Source organism: Choloepus didactylus, chromosome 10 (assembly GCF_015220235.1).
Source record: "Choloepus didactylus isolate mChoDid1 chromosome 10, mChoDid1.pri, whole genome shotgun sequence".
NCBI lineage: Eukaryota > Metazoa > Chordata > Mammalia > Pilosa > Megalonychidae > Choloepus > Choloepus didactylus.
The window spans coordinates 100,775,714-100,795,433 of NC_051316.1; the positions used below are offsets into that span (position 1 = coordinate 100,775,714).

Below are 19,720 nucleotides of genomic sequence, written 5' to 3' on the forward strand. Positions count from 1 at the left end.
GACGTTATAGGGTACAGTTCTACCATGTCATTTACCTCCTTCCAGCTATTCCAACACCCCAGCATTTAATATATATATACATACATATATATATATATATATATATATATATACTTACATAAAGTTTCAGTATTCATAGACCTTTGTTAAATCTTATCTTATTTGTTGCTAACCCTTCCTGTCACTTAATCCCTTTCTCCATCTTCAGGTGTTACTAGACAGTGAGCACCCTAACTTGTTCATGTAGAAAGGGAGTGTTGACAGTATGGGGAAAGGGGTTGCATCTGATTGTTGTTCTTAAAGAAGCTGTTGCCTCTGGGTTTTAGGTCTTGTCTGGCATAGGAACACTCTGGTGGATTTAAGTTTCTGAGAGAAAAAACTTAGTGAGTGAATCTTTTATAGAATCTCAAGTAGGGACCTAGGTATTTGGGGGTTACTTTTGGTAAGGGCATGGCATACTGTGGCCATTTGGGATGTCTAGCTGGAGCTTGCACAATAGAAACCTCCAGGATGGCCTCTCAGCTCTATTTGTTTCCCTCCTTCTTACATGCAACCATCAATAATTCCTGAAAATGTATTTTAAAATACATCCAAATGTAACCACTTTTAACCAACTCCACTGCTACCATCCCAGCTAGGCAGCCATCATCTTGCACTTGAATTAATGCAATAACTTCCTAATTGATGTCCTTCTTTCCACCCTTGTCACTTATAATCTATTCTTTGTACTGTAGCCAAAGTGATCCTTTAAAAACATAAGTCAGATTAAGTTACTTCTTTTGCACAAACTTTCCAATGACTTCTCATTGCACTTAAAATCCAGGCTCCTTACCATGCATGACCTACAAGATGCTCTATAAACTATTCCTTGTCTTTCTATCTGACTTCATCATCCTACTTCTCCCCCTCTTGATCACTCCTTCTTTATGTTTTTCAAAAGCGGCCTTTGTTTTTGCTTTCCCTCTGCCTGGAATGCTCTTCCCTAGGTCTTTGAATGGCTTATTCTCTCACTTCATTCAGTAACTGTTCACATGTCACCCGAGACTTTCACTACCATCATGATGGAGTAACAACGACTGGACTTAACTTCCTGCTGCAAACAACTAGAATATCAGATAAACTATATGAAGTAAATGGTTTCAAACTTTGGATGACAGACAGCTCAGCACTGTGACCCCTGAGAAAAGGAAGGAAGAAAAAAAAAAACAAAAAAAACTAAGGTGCTTCCTATGGTTGTCTCAGTCTTCTCTCTAGAGGCAATTTCAGGACATGGGCACAGGGAGGTGGAACCTAAGCAGAGTCCACTGACCTTAATGAATTGAGGAGATGGAGATTGGCCTTCAGGGAGGTTGAGGTGGTTGGAATTTATGGGGCAGAATTCTGGAAAGGAGGGAGCTAAGCAGGAAAAAAGATCCAGAAATCTGCATTGAATCTCCATGAGTCTTTGCTGAGGACTAAGCCATGCATGCATGGAGTGTTTCTTCATAAAGCTGAGCAACGAATGACTAAGGAACTGACAAGCTGAACAATTTCCAGAGCTCACACGGGTAGGGAGATGACCAAGCTTTCAACAGAAAGTAGAGAGTCCTTGGTGATCACTGGAAGCATTCAGTGGAGATCCCAGGGAAGTTCTGCCTTAATAGGTAGGGCTGAAACATCCCTGGAATGAAGATTACTCTAGACCTATCCTAGTAAAGTTTAAACAACAGGACTTGAGGGGATCCAACAGATCTGCAGATAATTGACTGCCAAGACAAAGCCCAGAACTCTTTAAAGGAAGGCAAAATCCAGGCACTCAGCACTGTAACTTTCACAATGTCAAGCATCCAATAAAAAAATCACTAGACATTCCCCAAAGTGGGAAAATGTAACCCATAATTAGGAGAAAAATCAGTCTTTGTAGATGAAACTAGCAGAAAAGAATTTTAAAGCAGCTATTACAACTATGTACAAAATTTTAAAGGAAAACATTAGATTAACAAGAATAGAATGGAAGCTATTAAAAAGAACCAAATGGAGCATCTGGAGGAGAAAAAGACAATATCTGAAATGGAAATTTCACTGGATGGGATTAAGAGCAGATTTGACACTGTAGAAATGATCAGTGAACTTGAATATATAGGAATAGGATCTATCCAAAATGAAACAGAAAGAGAGGAAAATATCAGGAAAAATATGAACAGACTGTCAGTGTCCTATGATAGAGTATAAGGTGGTCAAATATATGTGTAACTGTTGTCTCAGAATAGAAGAAAGAAGAAAGTACCAAAAATATTTGAAGAAATAATGGCCAAATTTTCCAAATTTGATGAAAACTGTAAACTCATAATCCAAGAAGCTTAACAAATCCCAAGTAGGATAAACACACGCACACACACACACACACACACACACACACACACACACACACTCTCACACCCCAAGGCTCATCATAATCAAACTGCAAAAAGCCGCTGATGATGAGTAAATCTTAAAAGCAGCTAGAGAGAAAAGACACATGTTCAGAGGAACAAAAAACATCCATACATTTCTCTTTAGAGACTGTTTGAGCCAGAAGACAATGGAATGACAAATATCACCTCCTTAGAGAGGCCTTTCTTGGCCAACCTATCTATACCATCACACTCTTCCTTCTATCTGCTCTATAACTCTCTATCTTCTTACCTTGCTGTAATTATTAACTTGCTTATGGTCTCTTTCCCCACTGGAATGTAAGCTCTAAGAGGGCAGGTACTTTGTCTCATTCATTGCTTTATCTTCAGTGCCTAGAACAGTGCTTGGTATTTAGTAGGTGTTCAACAAATACATGATAAATAAAGGATGACTTCCAGGCAGAGGAATGTACAGGCAGAGAGCAGAAAAGCATTCCAGAACACTAGTATTCAGCACAGTTAGATCCCAAGATGTGCAGTGAAGAGTGGGAGGAAATAAAGCTGGAGTGTGAGACAGATGCCAGGTCATAGGGGAATTTATGGGATACTATGGAACTTGGGATTCATTCTATAGGCAGGGATTTTAGGCAGAGGAGTATTAATATTTGATTTACATTTTAGAAAAAATTACTCAGGCATCCCCTTGCGCCAGATGAATCAGCAGAGTGAATTTGAGAGCAGGGAAACTAGTGGGGAGGCTATTGAAGTAGTCCAGGTGAGAGAGATAGTGCAGTCCTAACCAAGAGTAAGAGCAGTGAGCGTGGGCCAGATTGAGAAAGCATGCTAGGAGGTAGAGTGTACAGGATTTGGTGACTAGGCTTGATGTCAGGGATGAAGGGGTTTTTTTTACTTTTGTAATTGGGTGGATAAGGAATGCAAGAGGCAAAGTAGATTTTAGAGAAAGATAGCATATTAAATTCCTATTGCTGTGTAACAAATTACCCCTAAAACACAGTTTTAAACATCAGTTTAAAACAACAGAGACTTATGATCTCACAGTTTCTGTGGGACAAACATCTTTAGGTTGAGCTGAGTGCCTCTGTCTCAAGGTCTCTCAATAGACTGCAATATGCATGTCAGCCAGAGCTGCAGTCATCTCAAAGCTCACTCAAATGGCTGTGACAGGTCCTCAGGTCCTCAGTTACTGTGGCTGGAGACATCAATTCCTTCCTATGTTGGCTTATCCATAGGAATCTCACAACATGGCAGCTGGCTTCCCTCAGATTGAGTGAGAAAAAGAGTGAGAGAGTGCACCCAAAATGGAAGCCACAGTCTTTCAATAACCTAATCTTGGGAGTGAAATCCCATCATTTCTTCCATATTGTATTTGTTAGAAATGAGTCACCAGATCCAGTCCATACTCAAGGGAAAGAGATTTAATAAGGGCATGAATGCCAGGAGCAGGTGTCATTGGGATCATCTTGGAGAAATACTGCAGATAGCGGGTTTAGATGTGTTGAATTTGAGGAATCTGGAACCTCCAAGTAGGACATGCTCTGGGTGCAGACAAATGTGTATGTCCAATGCCTTTTTATTGGAATATCACTTAGGACCTTTGCCCAAGTTTATAATGAATGGTTTAGGACCCTTCTTCCCACTTGATCTGAAGCTTTTAGATGCCAGGGAGAAAGACAGATATATCTGAATCCTCCAAGGCACTACTCAAGTGAATTATTTGGGGAGGCAGAATAGCACACAGTTCAAAAACTCTCTCTCCATTTGATAATTTCTGCTCTGCCACCAATCATTGGAGGGATGGAGAGAGGATTATCTTCTCTAAGCTACAAGTCCCTGGCCTGTATAATGTGGATATTACACTAGATTAGTGGGTTTTACAAATAATGTACAGCTTTTATCCTTGAAACTCCAGTATGCAAAATAGCTAAAATTTGAGCTGATTTGGGTGGCTTCTCCATTGCTTCCCCAGAAAAGAACTCCATGTTGAAAAATACTGGGCAAATAAATTCCTGATTTTCTGCCACCTCTCATGTTTTATGACAAGATCAACTCTAGGCTCCTCCCGGTTCTTCAATTATTTTTATTGAAATCCTTTGGTGCTGTATATTTCCCTGAAGTTTTGAAAAAAAATAATTCAACTTTCCTTGAATGTGTGAAAGAATATAATAAAACTGGTCCTCATTAAACACTTACTATGTGTCAGATACTGTGCATAGTATTTTATGTCATAATCTTTATTTGATCCTGTTTCCCCTACTAGACTGTAGGCTCCATGAGGGGCAGGGACTTTGTTTAGTCCACTACTGTATTTTCAGCTGCTAGAATAGTTCCTGAGGCATAGAAAACATTCAATAATTATTTTATGAATGAATGAACTAAGGTAAGTAATTATCCTTATTCCCATTTTTACAGGTGAAGAAACTGGGTCTTGGAGCTGCTAAGTAATTTGCCTGTAGACATACAAGTTAAAGGCTTGAACTAAGATTTGAAATTAGCTCCTCTTGACTCGAAAGCACACTAATGTCATTTCTTGTTGGTAGGATTAGTAGTAAACTGGAAAGGGAGCTAGCATATATTGAATTTCTTCTATGTGATAAATATAGTCCTATGTACTTTTCACTTTCATTATTCAATTTAATTCTATCAAAAGCCCTGCAAGACAGCTTTGGTTATCCCCATCTTTTCGGATGAGGTCACTGAGGTTCAGAGAACCTAAACACCTTACCTAGAGTCATCTAGCTAGTGTGAGAGACTGAGCTGGGATTAGAAAGCAGGTCTTTCTGACTCCAAATCATTTCTGTAACATATCAAACATATTCAAATACATACACCAAAGTTTAGGGTTCTGGAAAATATTATGCCACCAGGTGGTGGAGACCAATATGGCTGATGAAGTTTTGCCACCCCCATCATTTCACTCTAGCTCCTATCATTCCTATAGCTTTATTTTCATGAAACCATGGTGTGTTGAACTTGGAAGAGTCCACTAGATTGACAAAGTACAAGTCCAAACTTCTAAGGTATAGCAAAAAGAAAGAATTGATGACTTAAGATGACATACTTTGACTCTGTGGTCTGCCATTTTCTGTAACCTCAACATCACACATCCCAGACCAGGTCTGAAATTAGACTGACGATGTCACCAGAGTCTCTTAAAGGCTCCATCATTCATATCCACTTGTCATATATTATTAAGCAGATCTATAATACATGTAACATTTTCTACTGAATTTCCACTCTTTCCTTTTCATGACCAGAGAAAGAAAAATAGAGTGAAGATGACTTTTCCTAACTTCTCATCCTTATTGCCCTTCATTGAAGAATAACTTCATGTGCAATCATCCCCAAAAATGGTCATTCAGGCTCTGAATTCATTAATGAGGATGAAGCTACAGTTTAATGATTATGATTTAACTAATGCATATTCTAAATAGACAAGTAAATGGATTTCTGTCATCTTTTCTTCTAGAGTCCACAAAGAAGGAAAGGCTACAACCATATCTTTTTCTTCTTTTCTCCTTTATCCTTCATATTATTTTTTGAAACTTTGGGGTCGTATCAATTATGTTAGATGCTTTCTACTTTATCATATCCTATGGAGATAATGAGCATCCTCCCAAGAATCTAAAGTTCTAGTAGTTCAATTATGAATCTAATTAGGAACCATGATCTCAAGGAGGAGGAAGAGTTATCAAGGCAGAAAGTTTTTTCAGGCAGAGGGAATAAGATCAACTAGGGTGGCTTGCCCCTAGCAGATGGCTTGTGAGGAATTGAGAGAGGCCAGAGCAGCCAGAAGACAAGGCCTCACCTAAGGGCCCCACACTTGGTTTAATGCTTTTATGTCACCATCATGAAGTTGTTAATACTTTTTTGAACAAAGGACCCTGAATCTTCATTTTGTACTTGGTCCCATACATTATATAGCTGGTTTGCTTGGGCATGAAACCCAGCTCTGCCACTTCTTAGCTAAGTGGACTTGGGAAAATCTATCAGCCTTTCTGAGACTCGGTTGCTGCTCCTGTAAAATGGAGAAAATCATCCTTACTTCAAATACATTGGCCTGAGGATTTAAACGAGATTATGAATAATTGTCACATTGAATAATAACAGGTGCCTAGGTGCTTGCTAGATGTTTCCGTCTCCTTAGCTAAAAAGGTGTACCAGAATCACCTGGGGATTTGATTTTTCAAAATACATTTGTCTGGATTCCATCTAGAGAGATTTTGACTCAGTAGGTGTGGGGTAGGGGCTGGAGAGTGATTCTGAAAGCTCTGTAAGTGATACTGATGAATACTTCAAGTTAAGAAAATCAGCCTTGGGTTTTCAGAGATCTAGCTAAGAAGTAACCTAGAGAACAGAGGAATAGAGGGCAGAGGGAGAAATTGATGGACTACTACTGATGCTTAACATAATAAAAAACCTGTTAAAGAAGAAAGAGGTCATCATCTTGAAACACTTCAGATGACACGGAGAGGGCTGAAATGCAGTCTGGGTACTGATCCCATTATCAAGGTTTCTATAAAATTTTCTGCTGTCCATTTGGCCTAACAAGTACACATAGAGGAAGAGGGGACAAGAGAGGCCAAGGTTAAAGCACAGGTTAGGGGACAAGTTTGAATTTATTTTCTTCATGACGACCCTAATACCATACTCAATTCCTGAAAAGAAATTGTGGCTAGAGGGAGTAATTCAAATTGTGTTTATCCTGCCCAGATTTTAGGCTTTGACATTCTCCTAATGAAAAATCTGAAGCCTATACTACTTGAAGTAAATGCAAATCCCAGCATGAGAATCGAACATGAGCAAGAAGTAAGTATTCTCAGTATCCCATTGAATATGTGGCCATACCACTGAAAGATTCCCCCCTCACGTTGTTCACTTGGCTAAACAAGATTCAATATTCCCGAATTTGCACAGCAAGGCTCTATTCAAGTCTAAATAATTTTAGTTTTGTCGCGCTCTGAACACAGTCTATTAATATAAGACCTATCTGACCTTTGGTAATTTCCCAGCGTGCCATTCTTCCAATTTTTAAGTTCTGGCAACTTAGAAGCAGCTGAGCCTCTCCATCAGTTTTGACATGAACTAATTAGTTAGCCTCAGGAGATGAACTAATTGAAATTCTATGAATATGATTTAGCCATGTTGACATGCTTGAATCACTAAGATAAATAGTATATTTAACAGTGGTTATATTTTTTTCTATAAAAATATGCATTAAAAAGACTGGAAGGAAACACACCAAATACTAATATTGGATTTGGGGAGGATTATTTGGATTCTTTTCATTTTCTTAGCCCCTGTCTAGATTTCTAAAATTTCTATAATGATCATGTATAATTTTCAAAATCAGAAAAAAGTAGTGCTATTTTTCCTCTTCATGTTGTTTGTTAAAGGAAATTGTCATTTTTAGGGTAGTATAAAGGAAACCTTTAAAATTTTTCATCTATAAATTAACAAATAAAACCTAATAGTACAACCACTTGAGCCAGTCATTTGGCACTGAATCACTCTCTTCACTCTAACACGGAATTCTCATCCATTCAAGCTTTCTCCAGGTGTGTTTGAAAATGTCCCCAGCCTTGTGGATGAAGAAGTGAAAGTGGCTGTGATCAGAGACACACTGCGCCTCATGGACCCACTTAAGAAGAAAAGAGAGAACCAGTAAGTATTTTCCTTATCATTTGTTTCTATCAACTCTGCTTTCCATGTCCTAAGCAGGTAAGTTAAATTCTTGGGACCTGTTAATGTGAGTGAGAGTTGCACATTAATCTAATAAATCATATTGTCATTTTATAAATATCAGCCCTCCAGCAAACAGGGTCTGAAAATCAGAGGATAAAAACATATATTAATCTGATATATGGGGTACAGCTGATGAATTTCTAGCTGATTGTTGTCTAAATCTGGAAAGTCTCTTCTAAAAACCCACTTTCCCCCAGTGATAGGACCCCCTCCCCCCCACCATTGTTCATAGCACTTCTCTTTGAAATCTTCAAGCAGAGGTAGAGAGTAAAGCAAATTGGTAGAAAAGAGGGCTACAGGTAACTTGAACATGGTAAGGGTGGCTTCCTTTTTATTTTCTTCTTGCAGTGTAAACTTCTTGTTTCAAAATTTGCAGAGCCAATTAAACGAACTTTTGACAGGTCTATCATATTCACAACAGTCAAAATTTTTCTCAATCCCTGCCCACCCAGTAGGACATTACATTGGAATGCTGATGGGAGTATGTGCTCCAACCTACCCTCCGTGAAATCACCCCAAATTTGATGACATTTCATTTGGGTTTTTTGTTTGTTTTGTTTTTACCAAATCCCAAGCCCTCACAAAGTAAGAGCTGAGTAAATATCATTGTGCCTATGTTTTAAGCAGAAAAATCAAAAGCATTTCAATTAGCGCTTCTCTTATCCCCAGACAAACCAGGTTGGCCCAGATACTGCCAGACAAGTAAAGCACTCTTCAGCTGAGGTCCACGACTTGGGGGAGCACTGAAGGTTACTCTGCTGTGGTCCCTTACCAGCTGGGTTCAAGCCCAAATGTTGTTAGAATCACCCTACAGTAGTGGCTCTCATCTGTGGCTAGATTTTACAATTATCTGGGGAGCTTTCAAAAATCCCAGTGCTAGGGCCCTCACTTCTGGAGATCCTGATTTTAATCACCCAGAATATTTTTACGTTCTCTAGGTGATTCTTCTGTGCAGCCAAGGTTGAGCGCCACTGCCCGACAGGAAACATTACCTTGAAGGAGTATTTGCCATTTTCTGAGTCAGGCTGGGTGTTGCCTGCTCAGATGAGTTCTCCTCAAGAGTGTTCTTTACCATGTGAGGAATCTGTAGGATTGCCATGGTTGGCAAGACTGGGCTTGGGATGGTCCCCTGTAGTGTGACTAGGCCAATCCTGCCAGGTTAGCTTCCACTGATCAGTGCTTCAACGTGAGAGTGGTGGGCCTGACAAATCTCTGAGCAGCAACAACACATGGCAGTCAAATAATTTTTCCACCAGTATGTGGATGCAGCTGCCTTCTTTAGCCATCCTTGAGGAAAAGCAATGGGTTAATTAGTATCTGTCAGTTTTGTCAGATTAATTGCAAGAAAACTCATTCCTTCAAAAACTACTGTCTAATAATTATTGTTCCCATCAGCAGAGACTGTACAGGACTGGTGGGTGAGATTTTGTGTCTATCCAAGTCAGTATGATACACTGGTACAGTTGTTTCCAGAGTGACCTTGACATGTTGGCATTCTGATTCCTTTGGTGGGAATAGCAAGTTCAAAGGCCATTGTGTGGCCTGAGCCCCCTTAACCTCTCCCACGAAAAACATCATGAGTTGGAAGGGTGGCACTGTATTTTCCCATTAAATGACAATGAAACACGATTAGCTTTCTTTCTCTTGTTCTAATTGTTTTTCTTTACTTACACCTGGCATTCTGTATAATCCATGTGCATTAGAGATCTAAAATTTAATAGCAGTGAGGCATAGGACCATTGGGAAGGATGGGAAAGGCATTTTATAATTTATCAAGTTATAAGTAGAAGCATCTCATTTTTAATTTAAAAAGCATTGACTTTTTTATTGATAACCAGAACTTCAAGAGCCTGACTGAAATTCTAATATAAAAACCCTTTCCTTAGCTACAATGTAAGGGTGTATGTTAATAACTAAATGCCAATTTACTAATATTTTTCCTTAATTTCACCTGTGTTTTTTTTCTTTTTCTTTTGTTTTGTTTCATTTTACCCAATCGTGATGTTTTGGTAATCTGTAAAATGCATTTATATGTAAAGGATTATTATTATTGTTTTGATAATCTTTCCACGCAGAGGAAAAGGCTAAAAATATTCTCAACTTCTTTGGGTAGAAATGTTTCAGAATAATTTGAAAAATCACCATATTTAGACCCAGAAAAAACGTGCAGTGTTGGACTGCTGAATCATCTGTGTCCAAACTGGAGACCACGTCCCTCCAACTGCATAAAATGATGTCACAGAGACTTCTTGGTTAGAAGTTTCCTTTAGAAGCCCGAGTTTCTTGTGTTTGCATAGGATCAGGATTAAATCTTTAAAAACAAATGGTATCCTAGCTTTCCCCCTCAACCCTTTAGCAAAAGAGGGTCAGAATTATCTCTCGTTAGGGCCTTCTTGAGTAGGTGGGCAAGACCACTGAAGTGGGTCAGCAAGACCACTGAAGTGGGTCTTCCCTCTCCCCACACAGACTGAAGAAAAAAGCGGACGCCCTGAACTCGGCTCACGATACTGCCCTGGAAAGGTACAAAGGAGGCTTCAGAAGGGGCATGAGGCTCATGTATCCATGTGTGACACATCTCCATACACCTCGGGGGGCTGGTAGGCAGGGTCAGTTTCTCAATGGGGCTGAGCGTGCTCCACGTGCACCCGTGGTAAGACGCTGCTGACACCCATCTTAACATATTTGAAAGAGATTTCTCTCAGGAGGAAGAGGCTGAGGTTCAAATCCTGTCTCTGTCATCAACCGGTGGTAAGACCTTGGTGGGTGTTACATAGTTTTGGAGCCTCAGTATCTTTTTATATAAAATGGGGATGATGATATTGAATGATATTTAAATAATAAATGTATACTAGACACTTAATAATGTTTCGTTATCCTTCTCTTTCCTGGTATACTTAAAATTAGAATTTAAGTTTAAAACCCATGACATATCCCAAAACTTGAGCTGCTAGGCCACTGTGGATCTGAATTGACATTGAGTCTGGATTGCCAATGGAAGTTTCTGAAGGAGAAAAACAGTTGCCATATGAGAACTATTTTGACTATTTGTAACATTTTATAACATCTAGTGATGTAATTGATTTTCAAATTTAGGGTTCTTTGTGCGTGACATTAGGGACAGAGGAAAGGGGAAGCTGATGGGGTGGCATTCTGGAACAATCCCCTTTTTTATATAAATATATTTATTTTAAGGGAAGTAAAATTCACATTTAAAATTAACCATTTTAAGTCTGGCAATTTGGCAATATTAGTACATTCATAATGTGTGCAACCATCACCTGTATATAGTTCCAAAACATTTTCATCATCCCAAAATGAAACCTGAACCTGTTAAGGAGTTCCCAGTCCCCCCAGCCCCTGGCAACCACTATTCTGCTTTGTGACTCTAAGGATTTACCTATTCTAGATATTTCACATAATGGAATCCTATGTGGACTTTGTGTCTGGCTTCTTGCACTTTGCATAATATTTCAAGTTTCATTAGTGTTGTAGCATGAATCAGTACTTCATTCCTTGTAATGGCTGAATAGTATTCCATTGTATGGCTGTATCACATTTTGTTTAACCCATCATCTGTTGATGGACATTTGGGTGGAAATCATCCCCTTTTCAACCAGAGAGGTGCTGTAATTACCTGTTTTATGTTTCGGCATTCTACATTAGATTTCATTTGAGGGGAAAGGGTCTCTTCTGCTACACGTTTTAAAACCCCTGATTTTATCCACCACCCTCCCCCGTCATTTTATCAATAGAACCACAGACTTTAGAATTGGAAGGTACCTTAGAAATCATCCTGTCAGCCAGTTCCCTGCTCCAAGAATCTCCCTCATGAGCATCCCTGACAGAGGAGTAAGTAGTACATGTCCCAGACAGGCACTGGCCTTGGCACCAGTCAGGCCTGGATTGAAGTCGTTGATCTCTGATTATTGCTCTATAAGCTTGGCCAAGTCACTTTGTTCTCAGATCCTGTCTATAAAATGGGAATAAGGGTATCTCCTTGGCTGGATTATCGTGGTCATCATATGAACTGATGCACGTGAGAGTGTCTCCTAAAATCTGAGAGCATTAGACAAATGCTAGTTATAATCACCAATGGTCAGTTAGGATTTACTTTAAAATGATGCTGATGGTGGCAAATTCACCAGCTCCAGAGGCAGCCTATTTGTGTTTTGAGACAGCTGTGTAAATGATGGTTCTGTCCACCTGCATCATACATGATGAAACTAAGCTGAGACAAGGTACGTAACTTGCCACAAGTCCCAAAGCTAGTTAGAGGCAGAGGAGATTTTTTGATACACTTTCTCTCCCCTTTGCCATATTGCTTCATGGGCCCCTGGCTTCTAGTTCACATTCAAAACTTAGCTTCTAAGATAAGGGGAAAAAAATAGGGAAAATCAACTGAAAACATCCTCCTTCTCAAGATATTTGGGCAGCCTAGGTTATCCTTTTCTAAAACTTGTATGAGAAGCAATTATAAATTGCATTGCATAATTGTTTTAAAAACAAAGTGATTCTTCCATCAGTTTATTAATGTTTGGAAGGTCAGTTTACCCCTGGGGGAGCCATTTTACTAGCATTGGGCTCCTTTGCTTGAATTCAGGTAGTACGGGTGACCGGATTCCTTTCTAAAGAATAATAACTCTTTGGGTCCCCAGAGTAATATAAATGAAGACAAAGACTGGCTCAGAGAAATCCCAGGGGATCTTATTGATATGATGCCACACAATACCTGGGAGCTGGGTTATAGGCAGGCTTGCCTCTTATTCCAAGGTGTATACTTGAACATGACTGATAGAGGGTACAGAGGCCCTTTCCCATAATGGTATTTCTTAGTCTTCTCCCAATTTTATTTCTCTCCTATCACCATAACAACCAGATTCATCATAAAGGGAAAAGTCAGCCTTCCAGGACAGCTTTTGCCTTAATTCAGAGATGTTTGTCCTCATAAGGTGGTATTGGGAGCTCAGGCTTAGCTTGTTACCTTACCAAGTTTAGTCCTTATATTCTGTGCTATGTTTCGAATCAATAGATTAGACAAATCCACATATTAGTTAGATTCTACATAGATGAGTCACATTCTCTTAGCATTTTCATCTTTAAATATAGGATATAAATGCAAATAAATGAAAAGGGTGCTAAGAGAGAATGTTGGGGACTAAATCATGTCCCTATAAAACAGGTTCAATCTTAATCTGCATTCCTGCAGGTGTGAGCTCCTTTGTAAACTGTACCTTCTGAAGATGCTATGATTAGTTAAGGTGTAGCCAAACTAAATCAGGGTGGGTCTTAATCCAGATAACTGGAGACCTAGAAAGAGAGGAAATTTGGATGCAGTCAGGTAGAAGTCAGTTAAAGCCAGAAGTCAGAAAGCCAGAGAAGAGATAGAGCTCGCCTTGTGACAGAGGACAGCCATCACCAGAAGGCTACCGACTCCAGGAGAAAGCATGGCCTTGACGACATCTTGATTTTGGATTTACAGCCTTCAAAACTATGAGATAATAAATGCTTGTTGTTTAAGCCAACCAGTGTGGGGTGTTTGCCATAGCAGCCCTGGCAAACTAGACAGGAAAGGAAAACAAGGAACCTCCCACTGGCTCAGTTTCAAGCTAGGGGCTGAAGCTTGTGAACCAAGGAATGTGATTCAGTCCAATCCTGGACAATAATAGGGAAAACACATTAATCAGAGACACTGAGTCCAGACCCTTGCCCCTTGAATAGGCAGTACATCTCTCCGAAGCCTCATTAACAACAAGGAAGTGTTCTTCCTAAGCTATCCAGACTACACATGCCATTGTAAGAATTGAACATTATTTTTCTGACCCAAGAGTATTCTTCTGGAAAGAAACATTCTTTCAGAAGAATCATGTGACCATCCGGCTGAGGGCCCATCTGTGTGGGCACAGCTGACACTCTGTTGCAGTTCTGAGGTTTAGTTGATTCCCAAGGAATCCTTTGTGGCAAGAACCTACAGATCAGCACACACTGATCCCAAACTCCTTTGAAGATTTCACATAAATCAGGAGTCTGGGTCACAGAGAAGAATATTTTCATATTCATTTACATTTTATTTGCACCATGTATGGATTAGAGAAACAAGTATTTGTTTATTCAGAGTGTTTATTGAGCACTTACTGTGTTCCAGGCAGAAGGCTGCAGAAGTGAATCAGCTCAGAGGCCAGTAGGGGAGGCAAGATCCACACATAAATATCTCTAAGGTGGAAAGGGCTAAGTGCACTAAATGAGGTATAGACAAATGGCCAAGGTAGGAAGGCACAGGGAGAGATTATTTTCTGATGGGAAGAATTTAAAAGACTCAAAAGGAGGAGGTGGTTCTTGAGTCAAGTCTTAATGAATGGGTAGGATTTGAAACATTGGAAATGAGGGGAAGGATGTCCCTTGTGGAGGACACATGGCACAGGGGAACCTTGAGTAGTCCAAGTCGGCTGGAGAGATGGCGTGCCTGGAGTGGATTAGCCAAGAGGAAGCGGGGAAGGTAGAAGGAGAACTGAAGGCTAGAGGTGGATGGCTTTGAATGTCCAGGTAAAGAAATCTGGAGCTCATGAACTCTTTACGTCAAATTTTAATCGTTGGAGGCTTTCAGGAGCTGAAGTGTCTTGTCCAAGATTGGGGAATTGGGGCTTTGAGATACAGTATACCCTCCATACCTTAGAAAGTTTTCACATTCCAGATGGTAGTCATCAAGCCAGAAAAATGTGCATGCATTTTCAAGTAAAAACAGAAAGGAAATGACTACTGGTAAGTCATTATTTTAAGTGCAAAAAATAAAACCAGACAATTCTCTTTCATTTGAAAATGTTTAAGGGTTAAGTCAGAAGTAACCAGTAAAAGACTCTTTTGCTTCAAGGTTGTTGAGAAGGAATGGTTTCTGAGACTTAGCAGGGAACATGGAATTTCCTGAGCTGATATGATTTCAGAGAGCCTTCGACAGGAGCCAGGCCTCTCTGCCGTCACGCAGGCCGGCTCTCCCTCTCGCCTGCGCAAGGAGCAGATGGGATCCTTGACGAGCATATGGCCAAACAGTCACCATGATGGGGGAAAGGCAGTGCTGAATTCTGCGTGGGCCCTTCTAGAGTTATTCCAGGTAGTGATGAGGTAGCAATTGCATTTGGAAATCTTACAAGTTGCTCCAGTGAGCCTTAAATGTGCAGGTGCTTTTTAAATCAGGAGTTGCCCACTTTTTTGGAAACAGGCATTGTGGTTGGGGCTCAGGAGACAAAAGTTTTGGCACCAGTTCTACCCTGCTTCAGAGGAATCACTATACTTTTCTGAGTCCAGTTTCCTCACCAGAAAAAAAAAAGGGGGAGTGGGAATACTAGTTCCTGCTTTGCCTCTTTCATGAAGAACTTGGGTACTTTAGTCATGGTGCAAGGCCTGATGGGTAAATGCTTTATGTTTACTCCCATTTACTCCTCGAAACTGCCTCGTGCAGTAGGTACTACTACTACTTCTGTTTTGCAGATGAGGAGACTGAAGCTGGAAGAGGTTAAGTGGCACACCCCAGACCATGCTGCTCCTAAGAAACAGCCTAGGATTTAAAGCCAGGGTAGTCTAGCTCCTGCCCTAGGAGAGAATGAGTGTGAAAGTATTTAGCACACTAAAGATCTGTGCACCAATAAGGTGTAATCATTATCTGGTTGGGTTCCTGCTTCGCCAAGGCTCTTTCTCTCTTACTGTGAACTTTGGGGAAGAGACTCATCTCTTTTCTTTCAGGGCCAAGCACAGAGCATGAGTAGCTACTCAATAAATACCTGCAGTTTGAGTGATTATCTCCTGTGAGAAAGCTCTGTAGCCAGCTGGGTGGCCACTTCATTTTCGACAATGTTCAAAGAATAAAATGTAAACCAATGTGCAGGGAACACCAATCAAAGCAGGATGCATGCGTGAGATAAGAGAGGGTAGTACCAGACAGGAAAGCATTTGTGTGTAGTTGTGTGTCCCAGAATGGGAAGGTGCTGAATGTTCAGAAGAAGGAGGGGGCGAGCCAAGAATGAGGTTGAACCATGTGAAATTGCCAATATCAGATCTTCTTTGGACCTAAAAGAATGGCAATTTTATATGATTAAACCTAAATGCTGGCCTGGAGTAGTCAGGGCAGACTTCTTGAAGGAGACAGGACTTAAATTTTCTAGGGCTTGGTTTGTTGAGAAAACGCAAGAAGGCTTGAGAGGGCAGGGATAGAGGCAGGGGGAGGGCACAGCGGTTAGGTGGGGGTGGCAGGGTCCACCAATCACACTTCCAAAAGGGTGTTTTGGGCTGGAGAGGACGGACCCTTCTCTGCTGCCCATTTCCTGTTAAGAATTTTTTTCTCATCATAAAAGTAATAAATGCTTATTGTAGAAAAAATTGGAAAGTACTGAAAGGTGTGCAGCATGAAATAAAAATCTCCCTCAAATTCTACCAACCAGGGTTAAGCATTATTAGCTTTTTAGTTATAAAAACAGTATAATTTTCTTTTGACTACATTGTTTTATTGTCTACGTTAGGCCTTACTATTTTATGTGCTTTTTTTTTTTTTCTCCATTTTATATGACAGTAATTTCCTCTTCTTAGTAACAACTCTTTGTGAACATGATTTTCATCAAATGGCTGGACCAGAACTTGCTTCCCTATTGGTGAATGTTTAGTTCAGGTCCAGTGTCTTGTGCTTAAAGCTCTGTGTGCAGTTTAGAATGTTGTCTTAGGAAATAGAGAGTCCCAAGAAGGAAGTGAGATCTGGTCATGTTTTTAGCATGTAGTCAGGAGAGCAGAGTGGTTGCAAATTCTGGCTCCACCATTTACAGCCGTGTGGAGTGGGGCAAGTTACCTCCTCTCTCTGTGCTTTCGTTTCTTCATCCAGAGAAGGGAGTTTCCAGTTGGGTGTTCTTTGATCTGCAAAGCTATGAGAAGTTCTTAATTTGGAGGGAAAATGTGGCTTACATCTAAGAGTATTTGTCATGGGAAATGTCCAGTCTGCATGTATATACAATTATGTCACCTGGAGAGTTTTTTAAAACAATATTTTTTTAAGAAAAAAAAAGTGTGTGAAGGAAGAGGCAGTAAAAATAAGTGGGAAGGAGGCTATGACAATGGCAGGTTAATTTTTCACTGTGGAGATGGATTTGATTTTCCTTCTAATTACCTGCAAGATTGAAAGAAATGAAAGATCAAAATTAAAGCCAGTTGTAGTAATCATTTGAAAGCCCTTGGTTACTACACCAAATGGTTTGCAATATTCTCCAACTGCCTTCTATCCTTTTCCTTTTATGCAATTTCCATTCCTTCCTTTACTTTAAGCAGCATTCGAGTCCCTTGTAACTCTCATTATAGAGGCTAATGTGAGGGGGCAGGGAAGGGGTGGAACTTGAGTAGTTCAGAGTAGTAGAAGCCACCCCCAAGCTCATCCTCAGCTGGGTGCTCAGGGCATGAGTGAAAATCAGCAGTGCTTCATGTCTAGCTGGAAAGTTGGTCTTACAGTGTGTGTACTTCCCATTTGGGTTGATGGCTTCATTTGCTTAGAGAAGATCCACTTTCTTCCCCCAGACTATACCACGCCTCTGCAGCACTGGAGGCCGTTCCTGAGAAGCTGCTAACAAATGAATGGATGAATGGACGGATGATTGAATGAATGCATACTGAGGGCTTGTTTTGTGCTGGGCCCTGTGTTAGAGGCTGGGGTCATAGTGGTGACCATGAATCTCTGTGAGTGGCAGGAGATAGTGGGAGCACCAATAGCAAGGTGAGCTGGGACAGGGATGGGGGGCAACAAGGAAGAAAAAAGACAAACCAAAGAAAAGAAAACAAGCACACGGGGGCCACAAGGTAGGACACAACATGGGGCTCTCAAAGCACTGAAAAAACACCAGAACATCCATAGCCGCATTACTCGTAACAGCTTCACTGGAAACAACCTAACTGTCCACCAACACAAGAATACACTAATTATGGATATTCACTTGCTGGAATGCCATATATCAACAAAAATGCAGGAACCACAGCTCCATGCAACAAGATGTATGAATCTCACACGTTATATTGAACAAGAGGAGCAAGTCACACACAAATCTATATGGTATAGTTCCAATCAAATAAAAATGCAAAAACAGCTAAAACTAAACTGTCATTTTACGGATGTGACCCTAAGTGGTAAAAATATGAAGAAAATAAAGGAATTATGATCAGTGTCTAAGATGGTTACTTCTGGGCAGGGATGGGAAGAGGGTGGGATAATCTGAGAGGAGTATGAGTGAGCTTTTCAGATCCTGATGGTGTTCTATTTCTTAAACTGGGTGGTGGCTCAGAGATATTAGAATATTAGAATTATTCTTTAAATGTACACATCTGTTTTATACCTTCTTCTGTTGGTATGATATCTCAGTTTTATAGGTAAAATAAAGAATTCTAGTGTGACTGGAGGTCAAGTGAGAGACAGGGTCAGATGCTGCAGGGCCTACTGGGACAGGATGAGCATTTTGCTTTTCATTTTAAAAGCAATGGCACCGTTTCCAACAGCAGGCTGATAGGATGAGGTTTGTGTTTTAAAGGGGTAGCTTGGGCTGCAGTATGAAAAACAAACTGGATGGATGGGAGGGGCCATTTAGCAGTTAGGAGAATTTATGGTGGCATGGATTAGGTGGTGGGCTTGGAGAGAAATACTTTATTTAAGGGGTATTTAGGAGAACGAATGGGTAGTGTTGGGGATAAACTAGATATGAGAGATGAGGGTGAAGGAGGAGTCAAGAAAGTGGCCTAGGTTTCTCACCTGAGCAACTGGGTGCCTGCTGGTGCCAGTTGTAGAGGTGGGGAAGGAGCAGCTTTTGGGGAAATATGATGAGGGGCCATGAGATTTCCAGGTATGTTCTGATAGGTAGCTGAGTACATGGGCCGTGAGCTCAGGAGAGGGGTGGGGCCTATTTTGGAAATAAGCATTCCCTAGCATAGACCTAGGCTATCTACCTGGGCTGTCTCTATTGAGTGATTTCAGTGGAATGAGCTGGGAACAGGAGGTCTTGGTTCAGATCCTGACTCTGCCACTCTTTCCGGCACATTCTTTAACTCTGTTCCCAGCATTTACCATGAAGCAGAATGCTCTTGGAGCACAGCCCTGCTGGCTAAATTCAGTTGCTGGGCACAGAAACATCCTGTGTTGAGGTACCTTTGGCAGGTTATCCATGTCGACTTAACATACTTCCAGGCTTTTGGAGTTTTGCAGATGCCTTGATGTCCTTAAGAAGCATGTGTCCCCATTTGTGAGTCATGTCCATGTCTGGCAGGAGGAGTGATGGAGGAACTAAACTTGTGGAGCAGGCAGAGAGGATCTCTCCCCAGCACCTGCTTCACTGGGCTTCCCCAAATCAGCCTCCCTCTGCTCTTTATCTTCAGTGCCATCATCATCCCACACACCTGTACAGTGCTTTGCAGTTTACAGAGTCATTTCAAAGCCAATTATCTTAAGTAATACTCATATGGCCATGCAAGATAGGCAGGGTATGAGTCATTGTCTCCATTTTATAGGCAAGGAAACCAAGACTCAGAGAGGCAATGTGATGCTCCACAGTCCGTGGTTCCCTGGCAGAAGCTGGTCTCAG

General features: G+C 40.7%; 1 protein-coding gene across 2 annotated transcripts in view; it reads left to right on the plus strand.

Moving 5' to 3' along the window:
• The window catches only part of TTLL11 (tubulin tyrosine ligase like 11), a 256,317-nt gene that overhangs the window by 106,052 nt on the left and 130,545 nt on the right, over nt 1-19,720 (plus strand). The window contains exons 5-7 of one of the 2 annotated variants that reach the window (XM_037797799.1): nt 7,104-7,199; nt 7,939-8,054; nt 10,602-10,655. In XM_037797799.1, coding sequence (XP_037653727.1) covers nt 7,104-7,199; nt 7,939-8,054; nt 10,602-10,655 — 266 coding nt within the window. The remainder of the gene's footprint in view (nt 1-7,103; nt 7,200-7,938; nt 8,055-10,601; nt 10,656-19,720) is intronic. The other variant, XM_037797800.1, reaches the window with a different exon arrangement.